Genomic DNA, 21051 nt, shown 5'->3' with positions numbered 1-21051 from the left:
GACCATACCAGCGTAGAGACAAGATGGGTTTTTTTTTCGTATGGGAGAAAGGACAACAACACGTTTGCTATTTTAACCAAAGCCAGGATAACAAAATCTTGTATCAGGAAACAATTGGAATTTTATCGCTGTCACGTACTACGCGGAAGTAAGCGGCACGTTCCACGTGATTCTAGTGTGAAATGACACGTTTCTTCCTTATTTTCGGGACGGAATCAAGACTTATGATATAGTTCCTATTCTATAATGTAGATCCTATCACATTTCTGACACACCAGTATATTAAGCTTATAAATGGTAAGTTTTAATTTCGTTTAAGTACCGTAACTTTTTAAGTAATCGCTACAAGTATGAAAGAAATGAATATAGCAGTATGGTTAAATTACTTATGTATCTTAAATTTTTAATTGGTTTTATATCCTCTCATTTCTGTACGGATGGGATAATAGTAGAGTGATGAATGCTCTTAGTTTTGATCTTCTGTATAACCTTTTCGAGCACTATAGTGCTGTGTTTTAATAGGATATATATTTTAACCATCCTATATAAAGACTCAAGAACTACGTATGTATAGGCAAGGCTTCAGTCTGAGTATTTTGTGGTTTCTAATTTCCCTATAAAATTGCATCCTTGAATGCGCCTGACTCTCGCTTTCATATTCATTAATCAAAACTATTCTTTTCAGTGCTAGATGACAAACAATTTACAGTAAGTATACAAGTAATTCATTTGTTAAATTTGGAATGGAAAGAAAATTTCTTAAATTTAGATTACATCATACTTATAATAAACATCATGTTACGTCAAAAGTTGTGAATATTCCTTTATCTCGAACATACCTAGAAATAAATTGCAATGGAAGACGTAGGTTCTAATTTAGACCTAATTAGTGTATTGTTACTTACGAATCTTATAAGAATCTTAGTATCTTTTACAATATACAATGTAATATGGAATCATGTCAAGAAAAATAAATCTTTATATTCCTTTGCTGACATTTCCAACATCGACAAAGTAGTTCCATGGAAATAAAAGGAAGATGAAACTTCAGGAGCAATTATGATTTTTATTGTACAAAGTCCTTTGCTAGTAAAATGGGTAGGAATGGGAGAAAATACATTGTGGACATATAAACGTACACTGTACTTAAATTGACTTTTGTGAATTTTCTATTTTTTATGACCAGTCTTCAATAAATGATAACGTTCCTGTTGTTGTACTAGGTAACCAAAAAATCCCACATCTACAAGAAACGGTTGTGGTAACCAAGTGGTTGCGTGCTCGTTCGAACTGCTGAATCTCGGGTTCGATTACAAATCCCGGCGTTATATCAAACGTAGGAAGATTTAACATAGACAGTGCCTATTTCTCCACCAAACATCCGGTATTAGTGGTAACAGTCACTGGACTTTCGAGTATGACCTTAAAATGGAGGCCTCGTTTCACGGTAGGCGTTGGAATGACAAAGAACCCTCATCAACTGTGCTATGGTTATAAACGTCATACATAGGTCAGCTTTGTTGCAACTCAACAACAATCGGTGACATCTAGGTGTGAGTGAAAAACCAACAGATGGGACGTAAATCAACACTGAATTTTTATAAAGAAAAACATTATGAAAGGTTTGTACTTTCAAGACCCTGTTATATTTTGAAGGTATAAGTATTTCCAACATGGCTGCACAGTTTATAATAACATGTGGACACTGTGACAATCCAACAGAATGTTTTTGTAATCCTTGTCAAACAAGACTGTGTACAAAATGCGTTACCATCCATCTCCAACAACAGACAGAAGAGGGACACGAAATTGTCTGCAGCGCAAAGAAAAAGAACAAGTATACGTCACAGAAATGCAAGACCCATGCAGACGTTGAATGTCACGTGTTCTGCAGAACTTGTGACCTTCCAATTTGCTCGAAATGTGTCACTGGAAAGCACAAACCTCATGCCATGACAGATCTCGAGGAGAAAATTGAAAAATTGTCGCATACTTTGGATCAAGAGCAATGGGAATTAAGATATACAATCAGACCGTTATATAAGAAAATCATCGAACAGATCCGATTCCGCATCTTCACTGTAAGGAAACATTATAGGTCCCTTTCTGATGTTGTGGGGCACTGTGGAGTGAAATGGCATCAAATAGTGGATGAAATAATCACTGATCTGAAAAATGAACTGATGCAGATGGAAATTGATCAATTGAAATTACTTGAGAGAGAAGAACTCATGTTTGAAGAAATCGTTGGCCAAATAGATACTACAATCAGTGGTAATTCTGATCTAAGTGCGTCGAAGAATCGAGCAAAGTTGTTGCAATACAGGTCCGAGATAAAAAGCTACAGGATAGTTCCTCCTCTCACGGATTTTCTGCCTTCAGAATATGAAGTCAAAATGCCCGCAAAAGAAAAGTTAAGAGTTCATATGGGGGATTTGAAACGATATGAAGCCTTTGACTTGCCCGGGTACAGAATTTCGATGGAGCCACCTCAGAAGATATCCAAATGTTTCATCAAACAACCAATGTTGATTTCGCAGATCCAGACACATTTCCCAGCAGACGATCAAGGAAACAGGATATATGATATTGTGTCTGCAAGTCATGGACGACTCTGGGCTACGGGGTTCTGCAGGACTATGAAATTCTTCAACACCGGTGGGCGTTGCATTGACTCCTTCACAGTGGGTCACAAAAGTTCGTACATAGCTCTGATACCGGATGGGGTACTTGCTTACAGCGACCAGTCGGATAACACGATCAAAAAGATAGCGTCTGATGGTACTGTGCAAACTCTGATCGAGTTAAAGGATTGGGTCCCAAAGGGATTGGCAAGCTCCGAATGGGAAGACGGGCAACAAATATTGGTGTGTCTCCACCACAAGGAGAACCATAAGGTTTTAAGACTCAATTCCAAGGGAAACCCGGAACAGGAGTTTCTTTATCCCAACGAGCACCATCCACTATACATTGCCGTGAATAGAAACCGAGACATATGCACGACAGACCATCGACAAAACTCGGTTGCTGTTATCGATAAAAATGGATATCCTCGATTTATCTATAAAGGCAATCCGGAATCCGGAAAATGCAAGTCATTTCAACCGATCTCCATTGCAACGGACTCGTTATGTAACATTCTTGTTACTGACTGGGCAAATCACTTCATTCACGTGCTTAGTGGTGACGGTGTGTTTCTTCGATATATCACGCTGCTGCAGCGTGTCAAAGAACCACGTGGACTCTGTGTCATGGGTGACGGTTTACTCTGTATCGGAGAATGCGCATCTGGAATCATCAAGATATTCAGATACCTGAAAATCTAAATCGGTTTGACACAAAGAAAGACAACTCTTGTATGTAGTTATCCTGTATAAAATGAATTGTTTATGAAATATGTGATATCAGGGGTACACTGATTTAATACACAAAGAAACATTATTTTATTACATAGTCTCATAAATTTTGACCAGGTTCATAGCTTGGCCTATAAAGGTAAGGGGTTAGTTCTAAAAGAAATTTAATACAGGTAATTAATTCAAATGTTGTTCATAGGTCTAAATTCAGAAACTTTATCCAGAAGATATTGCAACAGGTCAGTAAGAATATTCTGGTTACGCAGACTAGTTAAATTTCGCAATTCAAACTTGTAAATTGGTGTGTGACGAAAATGCGTGTAATTTTCCTTTAAAGTCAGATGAGCATCACCATGGTTTGTACAACAGACAAACACACAACGGTCTCTGCAATACTGAAGGTGTCGCAAAATGTTGACTGTCACTTGAACATCCATTTGTAATTCTTCGTCTTCTCCCGTCGGTGTCATGCGCACACTAGGAATGATTATGAATGCATCATTTGAATGAATCAAGGCATCGTAGTCATCATTGTTTAAATAAGAATATTCTGGGTTCTGTGAATTCACAACTGTCAATCTGCACCGGTCCTCTAGCTGTCTTTTAAAACTTGCAGTAAATGAGGTACATGTAGTTAATGGTTGGACCTCGGTACTTGGGTGTCCTGAATTTTCTGAGAGGTCCAGTACAAGGACTTTGAGATCTGTAAATAGGGATATCACTTATTCCCAATCTGATTAACATTTATTCCATTATTATAACGCCGTCAATCTATATACCCCCCCCTCTCTCTCTCTCTCTCTCTCTCTCTCTCTCTCTCTCTCTCTCTCTCTCTCTCCTGTACTATTTTCATTATAAATCAGGGACGGATCCAAACATTTTTGAAAGAGGAGGGATCTTTCATTACTTTCGGTTTTCAATGGTTTTCAAAGGGGGGGGGGTGTTTTTACCCTTTTTACTTGTAAGCAAATTTATCTGACGAAAGAGGGGAGGGGAGGGGGGGTTCCTACCCCCGGTACCCCCCCCCCCTCTGGATCCGCCAATGCAAATGTATTACGGAAAATGTATAATGTGATGATTGAAACTCTTTTGCATGTATATGTGAATATACGGTATAATGTATGGTGCATTAATTTAGTATGCTGGTGGAAGTGGAATTAAAAATCAGATAACTTACCTGTATTTACATGTAATCTCTGGTATTTCAATTTTCTATGCAATAAGAAGATGACCCCTAAGGCTACAGGACTTAACAACATACAGATGATGATGATAAACCACCACAATGGGGTTTCAGGTGGTGTCGGAATTATAACTGTTGTTAATGTGTCAGGTTTCGGATTTTCAACTGTTGTTGATGTGTCAGGTTTCAGAAAACATCGCTCTTCTGTGAAAAAAAAAAATGAAACTTTTACTATCAGTTTTGATAACAAACATGATTTAAAAAACTTCAAAATTTTCAAAACTTAAGTTCTTTTTTCCCATAATTGGTTTATATTACATAACACGTCTTGAAATCATCCAAGACGTACGATACCGTGTTCGCTTAATGTTACTGGCTGATAATTTTCCAAGCATCAGAATAAGATATTTTTGAAGCTGAGAAGTTAATTTCAGAAAACATGCGTCGGTATATCTAGTAAGACTTGTGTCGCACTTGTGAGTTGATTAGTGATTTTCTAAACGAAAGTTGAATTTCACTAGTTATTGCCACTCGATAGTACAAAGATATTGTTTGTTTGTTTTATCTGTTGTGTAAATGTCCTATTCAAAATAGTTGTTTTTTACTCCTAGGGGGATACCACAAATTTTAGACGAAAAGAAAATTTTGAAAAAAAGTTTATAAAAGGGAAAAGAGAAGCATGAAATAAAGAAAATGATGAATACTTACTACGTTGCACAATCGTACATCCATAATACGTCCTGTTCGGCTTCAAGGTGATTCCAAACTCCTAATTCATCAAACAGTATGTTACAATATCAAACAGTATGTAAAGCACCTTATGTGAAAACTATCATTAACTTTGGCAAAATAAAGTCGTATGATCTCTCATAAATATATCGTTACCCGTCTATTTCGCATTCACAGAATTGCCGATTGTTAATCATCATTTCATGTCGTTAAACGTTACCTGTACCCCATTTCTTATCGGATGCACCAGCTGTATCTCTTTGAAACATTTTCCGGAGTCCTTCTACAAAATACCAAACATGTACAATTCATGCATACTGTATGGTCAATCAATCTGGTCAGATTTGAACAATGATGTCATACTCCTGATCTACCAATTAAAACTAATACAGAATTTGTTTACAGCCATTTTTCCTATATGTATTTGTCCTTTTGCCACAATGTACATGTGATTTGTTTCTTAATATTATAAAGTGCATTTACATCAAGTTGTCAACAGGAAATCTCGCGAGATCTACTGAAATGAAATCTGCATTTGCCAAAAATGTTGACGACGTCGACGTACTTTTATATAATTTTGTGAAGAGTATACAACACAGGATGCTTATGGGGAGCTATCATTCAGAATTATTGCAATTTATGGATGATTCATATTCATATTCATATTCTCACACATATACTATCATTTAAAGTTCATGAATTAATAAAGAGTTCAAGAGCAGTGTTTTGCCCATTCCCGCACGTGACTCAGTAGACGAGCGATATGTTGCGAGACAACTTTGTATACATGTAAGTACTGGAAGTTAATGGATTTTTGAGTAAACAGTGATATGACTTTAGAAAGGCAAACTTCGACCTGTTCCGCAGCATTATGGAAATTGTTGGAAAACCGGGGTTTTTTCTGGTGTTTATATTTAAAACATACATTTTATTTGGAATACCTTTATCATAAGATGGTTAATTTTATGAGTTAAGAGTTTATCCTTTTTGGAATATATCCCTTTACCATCATTACCAAATATGGAGATAAGTCAAGATCTCTAAAGGTTTCCTCAAAGAGGAATCCACTACGCGGTTGATGTTACTGTCAACAACAGGTTGCCAAAACTGATTTCATAGAAATCGTTTCTGGGATCATTTCTAATTAACTAATCAATTTGAAAATGCTTAATATGGCGTTGCTGAGCACAAAGAAAAAGAAAAATAATTAGAAATATGAGAGAAAAATACTCTCTTATAAATATGAGTAGCAATGAAATATTATGATCTAATTCCACTCTCGGGGTTGCAAAAAACCGGTAAAAATCTTCCTAAAGCCTCGGGTGGAATTGCCTTATATTTCATGACTACTCATAATAAAATCTTATAATCTTTCATTGATCAGTGACGGTTCTTCATTTATTTGAAATAAAATTCTTTAATTGGACAATAAATGGAAGAATAATTAAAAAATCCGTGAACAGACGACTGGGTCTTCATTTGTGTGCATAGCATACCAAGAGAGAAGGACCATAAATTACATATCATTGTGTACAAAAACATTTTCTATATCATGTATCTACAATTTACGTGCGATTTTGGAGTCATGAGAAACTATAAAATGAAACGAAAAGTTCTAATAAAACCAATACAAAGTACACATATATATAATATATCTAAATAATTATTATTTACTAGAATTCTAATTTCATCACTTCCGGTAATTTCTATTGGACAAGACAAAACCGTTAGATTTATTTTCCATACCGGAAAGCAATTGAAGTTCCATGCTGGATTGGGGATAGACCCATTATCGACTTCAAACAGTGCTTCGGTGTAATGTGTATTCTTCATGGCTTCCCAGAATCCGGACGGCAGCCGTATTGTAATGTTAATGGTACCAGTGCAATTAGAGTTCCAGGAAGCCTCCAGGCGGGCGGTATAGCCACAAAGGACATCTACGTAAAACGTAAAATTCCTTTTTGTTGTACAATATCAAACAAACAATCAATGACGTGTACTAAGTTTGAAGCAATCTTAGAAAAATCATCTCTTAAAACTGTACTAATTTATACTGACATTGTACTTTTGATAATGTTACTGTCATATTAAAATAACTTCCTTTCAAAACGACAATATGGCAACAACAAGTGAATTTTATTTCTGTAATTTTTTCCTCTCTTTGAAATTTAAAAAAAAAAAAAATTAAATTTCATTTGAAGTGTCATTCGTTTCATAGAATTATAGAAGAGGAAACTGCAACAACATTCCTTAATTGGGTTTCCCATTATTTCTATTATCACTTTCAATACTGCATATACAAATTCGCTTTTCAACTAAACCACGAGTATGCATGTAAATCCGAAAATAGAAATAAGGACATTAAATTAAAGAGAATATATATATCATAATTTTAAACGCATTTTATTGAGAAACTCAACAGGATTAGGCAACAGGCATAGTCTGTGTAGGCCCTGTTAGGTCCTCTTCCTCTCCCAGAATATATATAAATATTATATCTTATATCCTATGCTGGACACTATGATTTTTAATATATACCGAGGAGAAAAAAACTTAAGAGAATTTAATAAAAACTAAGTGATACAATAAAAGAAATGCTTTACGGTCAGAAACTATCACCGTTATGGTAACCATACACATCTGATAAAAACTATCATCGTTATGGTAACCACACACATCTGATAAACTTAAAACAGGTATACGACTTACTCCCAATTTCTTCTCTGTTACTGAAACTCTGAAGCTCTGAAGGAAAAGGTCCCAGTATACACAAGTATGCAGATACAAATTTCCATACCATTTTCAGTCTCTTGTTGATAGCAAACTAAATTTTTATAAGAGTGGAATTCAATATGGCGTTTTGATTTAGCCAAGGTAAAATAAAAAGATTTAAATCCTGTGGTTAGACCTACAATCTTTTATTAATTCAAACCATCTCCAAAATCGGCCTTTTTTGTTAACATTACGGTGTGACAAGGGGTCAGATAACCCGCTCTTTATACTCCAGTTAACGATGACTGGGCTTCTGACTGATAACTGTTTTGTCACGTGTCAAGGTATTGTTGCAATTTTTACCCATTCATACTGAAACAATAAACATCTTTAAATAGGTAAACGTCATCCAAAGACTTCAAATCAATATTGCACCGTAGCTACCATTCCAGTGTCTCTAATATGTGTTACAAATTTATGATTTACTATTTAACGATAGGATAAAAATAAGGTTTATAAACGTTTGCTTGTGTTATTATGAGACCCAATTAGATGTTCCGAATGAAGAAAAATTACATCATTCAAGTTGTCCTTCCGTAAAAAAAAAAATCATTCTATATAGTGCTACAAATGTATATATTTAATAAAACCGAAATCTTTATTTTCATAAAATCTTAAACTTAGTTTCAATTTTCTGGCTGCCGCAACTTAATTTATATACATGTATGTGGCGGCCGCCACTAATGTTAACCTGCGGTCACCACTTATTATTTGGCGGTCACCAGTTAATTTATGTGGCGGTCACCAGTTAATTTATGTGGCGGCCGCCACATAAATGAACTGGCGGCGGCCACTTAATTGAATTGAATTGAAGGACGAACTCCAAGTTAGGAGTATGACGTTTGTGCAAAAGAGACATTTTAGGTTCCTTTTCTGTTTGTCAACAATCGTAGAGGACAATTTCTCCTCCGACTGTCCCTACACTTTGAAAAACCACCCTACGTGTTTGTGTACTATTCTAAATCGTTCCAAAATAATCACTATTGGCAATGTGAATTAAATTGTGTGTTTTTTTGAATTGGTAGCAGCTATGTATAGATAAAATCAGTGACGGCCGTCAGTTAATTTATATGGCGGCCACCAGATAAAAAGTGGCGGTCACCAGTTAAACTTAGTGGCAGTCGCCATATAAATCAAGTGGCGACCGCTAGTTAAATGAATTCTATACCCTGGCACCTATCGGCTTCCGCAATTTTCAGATTTAGAGCTAATATTGCTTTAAATCTGAAGTATTGCAACTCTAGATGAATGTTTAGATTTCGTAAATTAATAGCAGATACTATCATAAAGGAATAAGTACCATTTATCTGTTATGTCATTTGAATAGCTGAAACAGTATAAGTCTTTCAGTTTTTATGGACAAAGAGAGACAACTTTGTATTGTAATTTTGTAATGTTATTAACTCCATGAGTACATGGCATACACAAAGAATTTCATCTGAAGGAAAATAACTTATTCTATAGCAAGAACAAACATTCATGGAAATAACGAATAGTTATCAATTTCTTAAAAAAAATAAGGCTATAACAAACACGGACCCCTGGACACACTAGAGGCGGGATCAGGTGGGATCAGGTGCCTAGGGGTGTAAATATCCCCTGTCTACCGGTCACACCCGCCGTGAGCATCTGTAAGTTCTGAATTGTCATCAAAGGAAATAAAAGTACTGAAAGTACTAGAAAGCGGTTAACACACCTCCAGGTGACCTCGACTGAGATTCGGCTCGGCTGGATATTTGGAATGACGCTTTCACCGAATGTCTGAAAATTCACATTCAATTTTGGCCGGTTCAAGTAATTCATGTGTACTTATATGACACGACTGTGCGCTTTATATAAGTGATCTGACAGTTAAACTCCCTATCACTAATGATACTGCATTGCTTACCGTCTAAGTATGAAAATCCCAAAATAAAAACAGTCACTCCGTTCAAAACGCAGGGGCTAACCCCGTTTTTGGGCCCGAACTCTGTGATACCATAAAAAAAAGAAAGGAGTCTAACTGTGACCCAGATAAAAAAAAAACTATCCACTCGCTTTAAGGTAGAGATTGATAGGTTGATGCTAAAAAAATTAACCATTGAATTTTTTTTAATTTTGATATATGTTTATGATGAAGCTTCGATATAAAACATAATAAAAAATCAATGTAGGTAATCGACCTTGTTTTTGAGAAATATGGCGATTTTAACAACACCTTCTTTAGTCCTTGTAAAGCGTAAAAAGTGAAGAAAAATAAGTAGAGAGCAATATACAAATAGAGCTATAACATTTTTATTGTAAAAAGGATCATAACTTGTCATATATGGTTCCAAACAACCTTTCACATAATTGTATATTACACATCAATTTCAAGTTCAGCAATCATTATTAACATGCAACAACATTACTTCAACAGAGCTACATTGGCCAATTACCTTAAAACAGTGCACAATATTTGCACACAGGGTCGTACCTTTGCTTAAGCTGCAAAAAAATTACCCATCAAATTTCTTATTTTATTTCATTAAGTGGTCAGTCTATTAGTAAGTAATATATATGAAAAAAATTATACACCATAATGGGGTTCAATATGCAACTAGCAAAAAATTCCTAACCCCACCCCCTTTTAACAAATTACACATTTTCGTAAGAAAAAGGGTTATTAAAAGATGTTGTAAACAATCCATCAAAAACTGCTTGCTGAAATTCGAAGATTCTTTGTAATACCTTTTTTAAATTAATAAATATAATACAGAAAGTATGTATTTCAAATTTTAGCTTATATTTTGTTGTAGTTCTCGTTGTTGACCTTTGTGCACTTACACTCAGAATATAGATTTATCATACGTCATCATATTTGATGATTAATATTAAGAGTTTTCTCAAATAAAAATAATTTTCTCTGTAACCTGTGAAGTTGTGGGGTCCAGGGGATATGACATCATCAATGTAAATGAAGTACCTGTTATAAAAAATATATTCTGTATATTCAAATATTGAAAAAAAGATGAATATCTAATATACTAAGAATTGTCTTTATAAATGTCTGGTGTTAAAATGAAAAATTCTACCTTACTAAGATAGAAAATATTGTACCTTTCTTGCTGATTTTCATGGCAAATTGCTGTTGAAGTTGTTGACTGGAAGCCCATTTCAACTTGCACTGGTCCTTAGGATGATGCTTAGAAAAAAAATCATCATAATTAATATTTGCACAGTCAGTATTAATCATTAATTATACTGTGTCAGACAATGTCAATTTTAAAATCGTGTGTCTCAATGCATGTTTAGTGAACTTTAAAATGCTGATATATTGAAAATTACACACATAACATGTATTTTATTATGTTAATTTTTAAAATCTTGTCTGAAATCAGTATTACATATGTAACACTACATGTATGTTAAATGTGTGCAGTGCAGCAATGTGAACTCTTGCAGTAGTAGTACATCTGCATGATTGCTATTTATTTCATATTGTTATAGTTACCTTCTATTTAAACTGTACATACCCTCCCACCCCCGGGTCCTTAATGAGGTGAATAAACATCATAATTATCATATTACAATATGAGATGACAGATATGTTTTCATAAACTGCCAGTTCATTCTAATAATATCAAAACAAGTCAACTCTAGATTTATCAGACCTGTCTCCTTTACGGAGTGTGGGTCAAGAGAAGGACATCCATATCTTATTTTCATACAATACATTTATTTGCCTATGAGGGGGGCTTGTGATTTTACAAATATTTTAAATAAAGTTTTGTAGACCTACATGCTTGCATGAAACATGAAACCCCAGATTTGAAATATCTCTTAGGTCAATGAAATTTCAAGATACTATAAGTACTATCATTTATACCAAATAGAATTTTAGTGCAACACCCCCCCCCCCCCAAACTTGTGAGAGCCCTATTTTTTTTCAAATCTGGCATATACATGACATCCATTTACAATTACATGCACATGTAGGAGTTATATTTTGGGCACATATGGAATACATAAATGCACAAAAAATGAAACAGCTCCAAATTGTGCGTTTATAGATGTTATTATAAAATCGCGTTGTGAAATAGCAGAGGAAAAGTGGGTTGAATACAAATTCAATTTGCCATTTTTTTCACTTACCAAACGAAATTATGATTTCGTTGTCCACGTTGAATGCATCCATCGAATTCCTCTTCTCAGAAGAAACTTTGTTTAAACTCTCAATGACTACATAAACAGTATTGAAACTCGCAGCACTCGGACACCACGATCACGCTACATCAACAACTTTGTTTACGTAGCGCAGCTATGCATGGTGGTGAATTTCGTGAGGTAAAAAGTGCCATTCTGCACGGACGAAACATTTAGTCCACTATTATTACATTGACGTATTCCTAATCTAAACTATGGCCAAATTTCTATATCTTTCGTCGAGACGACCCTCTCAATCATCGATTCAGTCACAGCAACTTGTACTTTCGGAACCCCTTTTTGTTTTTCAACTACTCTATGGCGATGTACGGAATTCCGAAAAATAATTTCACGTGAAAATACACGATTTTTACTGATCACGTGGTTGCTATCGGTCTCTACCTTAAATGCCTAAAAAACTGAAACTAGGTGCCGTATGCGCAATCTGCAGTTTTCCTGGGTTGTAATGTTGTAACTACTTTCATGCCAAATTTCAAGCCACAGGTTCTGAAGATGACAGAGATATACGCAATCGTTCTCTCGATTTCACTTATTTGTTTTTACTAGGACATTTACCGGTCCAGGTCACGGAGTCGTTTGTCGTCTATGACAGCAGCGACATACATACTTGTGTGGAAGATTTCGGACCTGTCAATTAAAATTTCACATCAGTTATATGCTACTTCTACTTCCTCACACTTTATTAATGTTCTTCGTGTAAACGTTACACAACTTATTTTTTCCTCAGCAGCATTAATTGTTGACAAGATCTGCCATTTTTATAAAGCACTAAATACCCGATATACTTAAAATCTCAAATACCTTAAAAATTGATCAAAACATTTTTGTGATATTGCACCTAGATTAGGAAATTGAACATAATTTTTTGGCTTTTTAATTTTGTTTTTGTTTTTATTTGTTTTGTCTCATTTAGATTATTTTTACCCATTTTCTTCTTCTTCAAAGTTTTAGATATTTCAGGTCTTTAGTGCGTTTCTCAAAATGGCAGTTAGAGTCAGGGGTTGGTGGTTTGTAAAGTTAGCGACCCAGATACGGCAAACATAGAAAACTTAAACTTTATGAGGAGAACAATCCGTAAGTAGCGTATAATTGATGTGAAATTTTTGATTTCTATATGATGCTATATATTCAACAGAACCAAAATCTTTATTTTGATAAAATCGTAATTTTGATTTTATCAATGAATATGGTTATCAAAGTTACAAGCAAAACTATCATAATGGCACATTTTCTATTAAAAAATAAAATTTTCAGATTGAGAGCGATAATTATAACTTTAAACTGAATTGTTGCTATATCTAAAAGAATTGATGCGCACATTGACTCCTTCTACAAATTCTGTAAATAATTAAAGATATCTTCAATGAAATTAAAGAAAGCTTCAAATTATTTATACCGAGCTCTAAATCATTTTTGCGAGCAATAATTCGATCGCACATCAATTCATGAGATGAAAGCAATAAATGGTTTCATGTGAAATTGTCAGCCTCTGAGTCAAACGTTTTGTAGATGCCTGCCTCATTTACATGACTGTCAACTCGCCCAAAGAATCCACACTACGACAAAAATACCCATCAACTCTAGGGAAGTAGGAGGACAACTGAAAAAGTGCACGGAGATACACATAAACAATTAGAGGAAACCTATTCATTTTATTTATGTCGCTCAACTGATTCAATACGCAAGAGCATGTTCTGCGTATGATCAGTTTCAATCGAAACAGTCTATTGAAAAATAAGTTGATGTCACAGGGGCTTCAACAGTCTCGTTTAAAGCCAGTATAATTTGTATTTTGCAAATTCTATGGTCATTATAACAATCTAATTTGAAAATACAACCTGTTATTAGGTTGATTTCTGTCTGACGTGTTTCATACCAATTGTTATCCCGTTCTTTACATTCTAATTTTGATTACGTATTACTCCGTTTATATGAACAAGGTATAGGACCCATCGCGTGCGTGACTGATCAGTAAGGAATGCTTACTCTTCCTAAACACCGAAATCCACCTCTAGTATGTTCGGGAGTCCGTGTTTACCCTACTCTTAATTTTGTATTCTCTATAAGAATTATGAGATTAATTACTGTTCGCTATCATCACATTTTCCTACCAACTGCATGGCCACATCCTAAAGAATGTCTATGGCGGGACATAAAAGACTTTGGGGTATATATGAGCCAGGTCCTATCATGGCGTGATTGTATCAACCAAACCATAATCACAACACATTCAATCTATTAGATTCCACTGACGGAACTGTCCACAGGACATTGAAGCGACAGCGCAGGCCAACACAACTCTCGTCCGGCCAGTACTTGAATATGATTCTGCAGTATGGGACCCTTACAGTAAGGAAATCATTGTAATAATTTATGATTATCAGGCTGTATTCGTTGAATATTGGTAATTTTAAGATGGCTAAATCTAACTCTTTTAAATTACTTGTATAATGAATATTCATACAATAAGTATTAATTAATATTAACCAATCTTTATGATATTAAATCCTCAAAATTTAATACGTTTTTTTTATTTTGGTCATACTCTAAGTGGACGCCTCCAGGGTTTGAGCAGACGACATTTACATGTAGTTCATTTCGAATCTTATTTTATCTGTTCCCCTACTCCTCTATACAAGCATAAAAACGGCAGTGATAAAAATAGAAAAATAATCCTAACTGCACCTGTTCTATAATTAGAGGTCGCGTCATCCAACTGTAGCACGTGACCTGTGTGTACCCAATGAACTGCGCCCGTTTGATGTACTCGCACTATACATACATGTACGGTATAAGCTAATTCCTGGTTTGACATCCGGGTGATTGATGTGTTCATGTAAATATAGCCGGGGTCACATCATCCACGACACGACCATGTACAAACCATCTCCTTCACCGCACTAATCTAAAATAAACTTTCTCCACAATACTATATAAAATTCCTGCTTAGCATTTTTATCATGATTTAATATTGTATTTTTTATATCGCAACCTTAGATTTTGATTTGCTGTTGTGGCATTCATACTCTAAACGCCTTCATCATATCATGTAAGATTGTCTGTGATGTTGAGGGACATTGTCTATGACGACTACAAGTATATTTAGAACTAGATGATTTAAAACTGATAATTAATGCATTCACATTTGGAATTTCAACACATAGAAAACACAACATAATATTTTAACTTTTGAATTACTTGATCTTGAGGTATAAAACATGTTTGGATTTTACAAAATGTATATCTTTAAAAATAGATTATCTAACAAGGAAAAAAATCATTGTTTCAATCTAGACTTATTGTTAGATTTCATCTAAACTGAATTTCATTGTTTAGACTCTGACTGATGTGATTTGATTATGATATGGTGCAGCTTTTTATATTATTTTTTAACGTTGACTTTCTCTGAAGTGTCGTATTTCTAATTCAGTCATTCCCGGTTCTATCTTTGTCCTTCTTCCTTGTTCCTGTTTATCAAAATCCGGTTTATTAAAATCTGATATTTCATGAACGTTTTGGTGATTATATTATGCTCTTGCTTTCAACCTATCATTTTAGGAATCATTATGAGTATATTGTTTGTATTTCAGAAGGTCCCGGTGTAGCGGTGATCGCTGTCGCTAGTGCTCAGGGTCGCTCTAAATATAGCGGTAGCCCTGCTGTTCGACGCTCGCATAATTCGACCCATAGGTAAATGTAAACATTTTATATGGTTGTAATCAGCAATTCTTGTGAAGTATGGTGATGAAAAAAACCCAAAAGACAATAAAACAATTTGTATTATTGAATTATTTTGTTTTAAAAAAACAGAAAATGCTTGGTTTTTAATTCTACATCTGAAATTGTGATCGGCATATGAACTTCATTTATGTACATATTTTAATGAGAAGACGTGCATTTTAACTAATATATTAAATTATATAACTAGTGCAGCTCCTTTAGAAAAAATATCAACAGAAACTTACTAATAATTATTCATTTTACATGCAAGAATCATCGAGATCGGCATCCCACCAATGTCGTCCTGTACTCGAGTCTCGACTGATTTATTTCATTATGATTATGATTATGATAACAATACCTTGAAAGTAAGATAGTGGTTTAAAAAGAAAAAGTAAATATTATTGTTTTTATTGTCGATGATTTAATTGCTAGTATGAATAAATGCGAATCATGATCACACTCTATCAGTCTAATTCAAAACAAAGTTGTGACTCGAATTTCCTCTATTGTGTTTTTTAATATCGAAAAGCAATCAGCTATGTCAATGAAGTATTTTTATATAGGTGTTGAAATGCTTAGGTATTTAGTTTTAATTTTTTGCGCAATTAGTTATGAATTTAAAGCAGATTTTCGACATAGTTTGTGGTCAGAATAATCCATGCCGCATGGCTAATTTTCATTTGTAATTAAATGAGCACAAAGCACAACTAGCCAATCCAATAAACTTATCATGGTTATGTAACACTAACCTGACTGTAATAGAGTGAATTTTACATGTTTTTAATACTTTATTCCAGGGATTTTATTTATTGAAAATAAATTGCTTTAATTCAATTTCTTTACAGAGTTTTGAAATTTGATATGAGAATAAAGTTTTATCTAATTGAAATCATTATTATAACTATGACTTGTGTTTGTCTTGTTATTTCATTACTTATTAAATTTTACTGCTTACTATGCAGAACAGGTTTTTCTTTAGGATAATTGTTACTATTTATAGATCACTCTAGCTTGGTCACATGGTTTTTAGGAGGGAAATTTCTTTTGAGGACAGATATTCTTGTTTTCATGCTTAAGTGGCACAGAAGGGTTGTTCGATAAAAGTTTCATATAGTAGTTTGTTCTTTACTAGTGGATTGATTTGTTGCATTTTAATGCATTTCTTGTTCTTTCTTCCCTTCATTTGTAGTCACCACATCTTTTATATGTTTGGGTGTGGTAAAACAAAAAAGAAGACCCCCCCCCCCAATGAAATATGACGTGGTGTCAGGATATTTTTCTGAATTAAAGTAATAGAAAAGCAGTGTTCGAAATTGGTTTAAAACTTAGTACAGACTGGGTTTATGCCAAAACAAGATGACATAGACCTCATCGAATTGGCATAGACCGCAAGATTGAAAAAAAATAACACAAATTTAAAACATTTTTATTTACTTCTATTGTACTTATAAAGCATATTTTCTTTCCATTTCCAAAATAGTGTTCTCTTTTCCTCATAACGTTTATCAGACGTCGACTTGTGGGATAACTTAATTGCTTTAAACTAAGAAAATTAACATACACGGTTTGTTATATCCCAATTACAATTGTTATAGACCAGTGTCATTTGACATAGACTCGGTCTATGGTTAATTTCAAACACCAAGAAACGTCCGAAAGGTCAGTTATAAAACAGCATCACACATAATTGTAATATATCAACAAGTAATTTTGAAACAGTGCACTTTCTAATGTTGACTGTCTGGTATCACCCTCATCTTACTGGAGTTTGATAGGCTATATATCAAAATAGCAAAACCGGCTGAAAGCTCAAGTGAACTTTTCTGATCACCTGTTGTCCGTTGTCTGTCCGTCTGTCTAAACTTTTTACATTTTCGACTTCTTCTCCAGAACCACTAAGCCAATTTCAACCAAACTTGGCCAAAAGCATCCTTGGGTAAAGGGCTTTCAAGTTTGTTCAAATGAAGGGTCATGACCCTTTCAAAGGGGAGATAATCATAAAAATGCAAAAATAGGGTGGGGTTCATTTAAAAATCTTCTTCTCAAGAACCACTGGGCCAAAAAAAAGCTAAAATTTACATGGAAGCTTCCTGACATAGTGCAGACTCAAGTGTGTTCAAATCATAGCCCCCGGGGGTTGAATGGGACCACAGTAGGGGGTCAAAGTTTTACATACAAATATATAGAATAAATCTTTAAGAATCTTCCTCTCAAGAACCACTGAGCTAGAAAAGCAGAGATTTACATGAAAGCTTCCTGACATAGTTGCAGATTCAAGTTTGTTCAAATCATGACCCCCGGGTGTTGAATGGGGCACAATAGGGGATCAAAGTTTTACATACAAATATATAGGAATACATAGGAAGAAACTGTAAAAATCTTTTTCTCAAGAACAGCAAAGTCATGATTATTCATAATTATATGTAAGCATCTTCAAGTAGTGAAGCAGTTTGCTCAAATCTTAACCCCCCAGGGGTAAGCGAGGAACACAATTGGCAATGGGCAATTTAGTTTTAGATAGGAAAATGAAGAAATTTGTTTACAAACAGTGATCAGTCTTATTAATATGGAATCATTCTCAGGTATTGTAGATTCAAGCTTTTTCAAATCATGACCTCTGATTTCCTTAATTAAATCATTGCCTAAACCATAATATTGTCAATCCCCAAAAAAGTAGACCAGGGGTCATAATGTGAAAATGCGTTCTTTTTAAACTAGATACAGATATATATTTACAATACGAGGATGTCTGCTAATGTCACTTCTTTTAATAAGACTAAGAAAGAAGGTAATTTTGTGACATCATTGCCCAGCTCATACCACGTGGAGGTATCCTCATATGAGCCATAATTTTGAATAAAAATTTAAACCCAAATGAAAAATAAAGTCCTGAAATTTTCTTAGTAAGTAAAAACAAAATATTAACAATTAGAATGAAGCTTTAAAAAATTTCAGTGCTTGATTTAAAAAGTATGATCTAATTTGGAATGAATAAAAATAAATGTTATAGAAAGCCAAAATGAAGAGGCGAAATAAAATAATATGTGTGGTTTCAGTTACAATCCCTTGAAAAATAGGGTTGGTATGTAGGAATTATATTTAATTTCTTTTTTATTATAGACTTTAGATGGAAACAGTTTCCTTTTATCGTCACTTCCTTGCATATACCATTTACATATACCTATCAAAATTGGTAGGGATCACCCTAGTTTTTACAATTCTAAGACTTATATATATATTCTAAAAAAAATAAAAATGCAGAACAAAATCAGTGCATTTGCCAAAATCATGTTGTCATATTTCAACCAGGTTACAGTTTTCAAACCCTTCCAAGTTTTTAAATCTATCCAACTTTTTCAAAAATAAGTAGGGTGATTGCTCAGTATATTCAGACAACCTGAATTTTGCACTATTGTTTATTTAAGCATTTTTTAGTTCTATGTCACTCTTTGTCTAACGTTAGATGGCCTGTTGTAAGTGTTTACAGCTTAGCATTTTAGCGGTATCTATATATTGGCTATGCAAGAACTTTAAGCTTCACCTGAAGGAAAACGGGTCAAAAACCTATATTGTATAGTGGTAAATAAAGTTAACCCCTTCTCATAAAAGAAAATCTTGAAAAAGGTGTGTATTGTATTTGTATACGGTAACGAATTTTGGAAATATTAAAAACAAAAAACAAAAAAGTTGAGGGTCGGGGGTAAAAATTAGGGACTGTCGGGTAACCGTAACCGCACATGTTTTTATTTGGCCTGAACAATAATGAAGAAAAGGTCAGTGCTCAAAAGGTGAAAACAAAAGTTTTAAACCAAAGTTTTCAAGAATGTCTTGCCAATCAGAATTTCATGCTGTACTGAAATTTTTTATTATTATGGATCCATTGAAAATAATATCAAGTTGTTATTTTGCTGTTTTCAAATGAATGAACTATTATCTTGTTAAAATTCCTGTCTTTAAAGCATTCAAAAAAATTTTTCTCTGAACCCTACAGTTTTGAATTTACATGGAAAAAGTTTGAAGATGCAAATATATCATACTATGTATTGATTTGCATCTAAAACCAACATTGAAAGAATCCTTAAACTCCAGAAATTATTCTGCATGCAACACCTGATGAGCTTTCAAAACCCTTGTATGAAAAATAAGGATGGTTAAATGTACTTGAATTAATTACATTACATAAATGTATGTTATTGATAAAAAAATAGTATGGTATGAGCTCCACATATGTACGGGGTATTTTTGTTTTTCAAACTCATGAATCATACTCCCTGATTTCCGAATTAAAATATAATCTTCGTTTACCAAATCATCGAACTATCTTATTCAAAAACGCTCTTAAATACTCCGGTGAATATGTATGGAGTGAGCTACCACTGAACATAAAATTATTACCATGTCTACCTGTAGTTAGAAGAAATGGTGAAAAATTCATAATTAGTTCCCGTTAATATTAAATACATGTTCTTATATATACATGTGTATGTATGTGAATATATATGTGTATATCTTTTCATACCCGCCCCTTTTCCCTTCTGTACTACCTATATCTTCCACACCATGAATATTGACCCCCATAATTGTTTTAACTACCACTTTCTTATACATTTTCTAAATAAAGCATTATTATTAGTATTAAATAAATTCAAATTGTGTAATTCTCTTAATGCATTACATGTAATTCAAGTAATTTTTTTCGGATTGTGTGAAGTAAAAAGGTTAATAATAACATGAGAGCCAAAATTTGAATGATTGATATTAAATGGGTTTATGAAAAAGATAAGTTTTTATTAGAACCTTTAATAATTACATAACAGAGAGTCAGCATACAACATTGAGAGTAGTAATAAAATAAGTGTATATTATTTACAATATCTCAAGAACAATAAAACTGCTATTTACAACAACTGCATATATATACATTTTTCGCACTGATGTACTCGAGGTTCATAAAAATCAGGTGGACTCGCCGATCAATGCATCTGTTTCCAGGTTCAATTGATACTGATTTATTATTTACCTGTACATACCTTATAGGTCCACAGACCTCATAATTGGCCTCAATGTCTCAGAAATGTGGGTAGATTATTTTACAGAATGAAA

At 33.9% G+C, this 21051-nt stretch overlaps 2 protein-coding genes and 2 long non-coding RNA genes across 6 annotated transcripts; 2 read left to right on the top strand and 2 right to left on the bottom strand.

The window, feature by feature from the left end:
* Window positions 1–216: 216 nt before the first annotated feature.
* LOC125670812 (E3 ubiquitin-protein ligase TRIM71-like) lies at window positions 217–4538 on the top strand. Of its 2 annotated transcripts, XM_048906198.2 has the most exons (3): window positions 217–297; window positions 686–708; window positions 1224–4538. In XM_048906198.2, exon 3 carries the CDS (start codon window positions 1674–1676, stop codon window positions 3324–3326), a length of 1653 nt encoding a protein of 550 aa, XP_048762155.2. In that variant the 5' UTR covers window positions 217–297; window positions 686–708; window positions 1224–1673; the 3' UTR covers window positions 3327–4538. The 2 variants fall into 2 exon arrangements, with proteins under 2 accessions (XP_048762155.2, XP_048762156.2); XM_048906199.2 differs by lacking the exons at window positions 217–297; window positions 686–708 and adding an exon at window positions 761–1098.
* On the bottom strand, window positions 3405–8585 carry LOC125670813 (uncharacterized). Of its 2 annotated transcripts, none has more exons than XM_048906200.2 (6): window positions 7978–8585; window positions 7015–7205; window positions 5489–5551; window positions 5248–5308; window positions 4534–4743; window positions 3405–4059 (listed from the first exon to the last, which is right to left on the bottom strand). In XM_048906200.2, exons 1-6 carry the CDS (start codon window positions 8066–8068, stop codon window positions 3539–3541), a joined length of 1137 nt encoding a protein of 378 aa, XP_048762157.2. In that variant the 5' UTR covers window positions 8069–8585; the 3' UTR covers window positions 3405–3538. The 2 variants fall into 2 exon arrangements, with proteins under 2 accessions (XP_048762157.2, XP_048762158.2); XM_048906201.2 differs by having other exon boundaries at window positions 5495–5551.
* LOC125670814 (uncharacterized) lies at window positions 7093–16976 on the top strand. Its single transcript, XR_007368404.2, has 3 exons — window positions 7093–7216; window positions 14468–14574; window positions 15816–16976. It is a non-coding gene; the product is annotated as an uncharacterized LOC125670814 (long non-coding RNA).
* LOC130047837 (uncharacterized) lies at window positions 10917–12606 on the bottom strand. The gene is made up of 3 exons (XR_008796666.1): window positions 12154–12606; window positions 11119–11203; window positions 10917–10984 (listed from the first exon to the last, which is right to left on the bottom strand). It is a non-coding gene; the product is annotated as an uncharacterized LOC130047837 (long non-coding RNA).
* Window positions 16977–21051: the final 4075 nt, after the last annotated feature.

This window comes from Ostrea edulis, chromosome 7 (genome assembly GCF_947568905.1).
Source record: "Ostrea edulis chromosome 7, xbOstEdul1.1, whole genome shotgun sequence".
In the NCBI taxonomy this organism is placed as follows: Eukaryota; Metazoa; Mollusca; class Bivalvia; order Ostreida; family Ostreidae; genus Ostrea; species Ostrea edulis.
This window is presented reverse-complemented; position numbering and strand designations above follow the sequence as displayed.

What these genes read in the sequence shown, in the direction of transcription:
- LOC125670812 (XM_048906198.2), top strand. Translation starts at nt 1,674, where the DNA reads ATGGCTGCACAGTTTATAATAACATGTGGACACTGTGACAATCCAACA.
- LOC125670813 (XM_048906200.2), bottom strand. Translation starts at nt 8,068, where the DNA reads ATGGTATGGAAATTTGTATCTGCATACTTGTGTATACTGGGACCTTTT. An exon ending in GGAACTTCAATTGCTTTCCG is followed by an intron (nt 5,552 to 7,014) that starts GTATGGAAAATA and finishes GGTATTTTGTAG; the next exon opens with AAGGACTCCGGAAAATGTTT. An exon ending in GAGATTACATGTAAATACAG is followed by an intron (nt 4,060 to 4,533) that starts GTAAGTTATCTG and finishes CCCTATTTACAG; the next exon opens with ATCTCAAAGTCCTTGTACTG.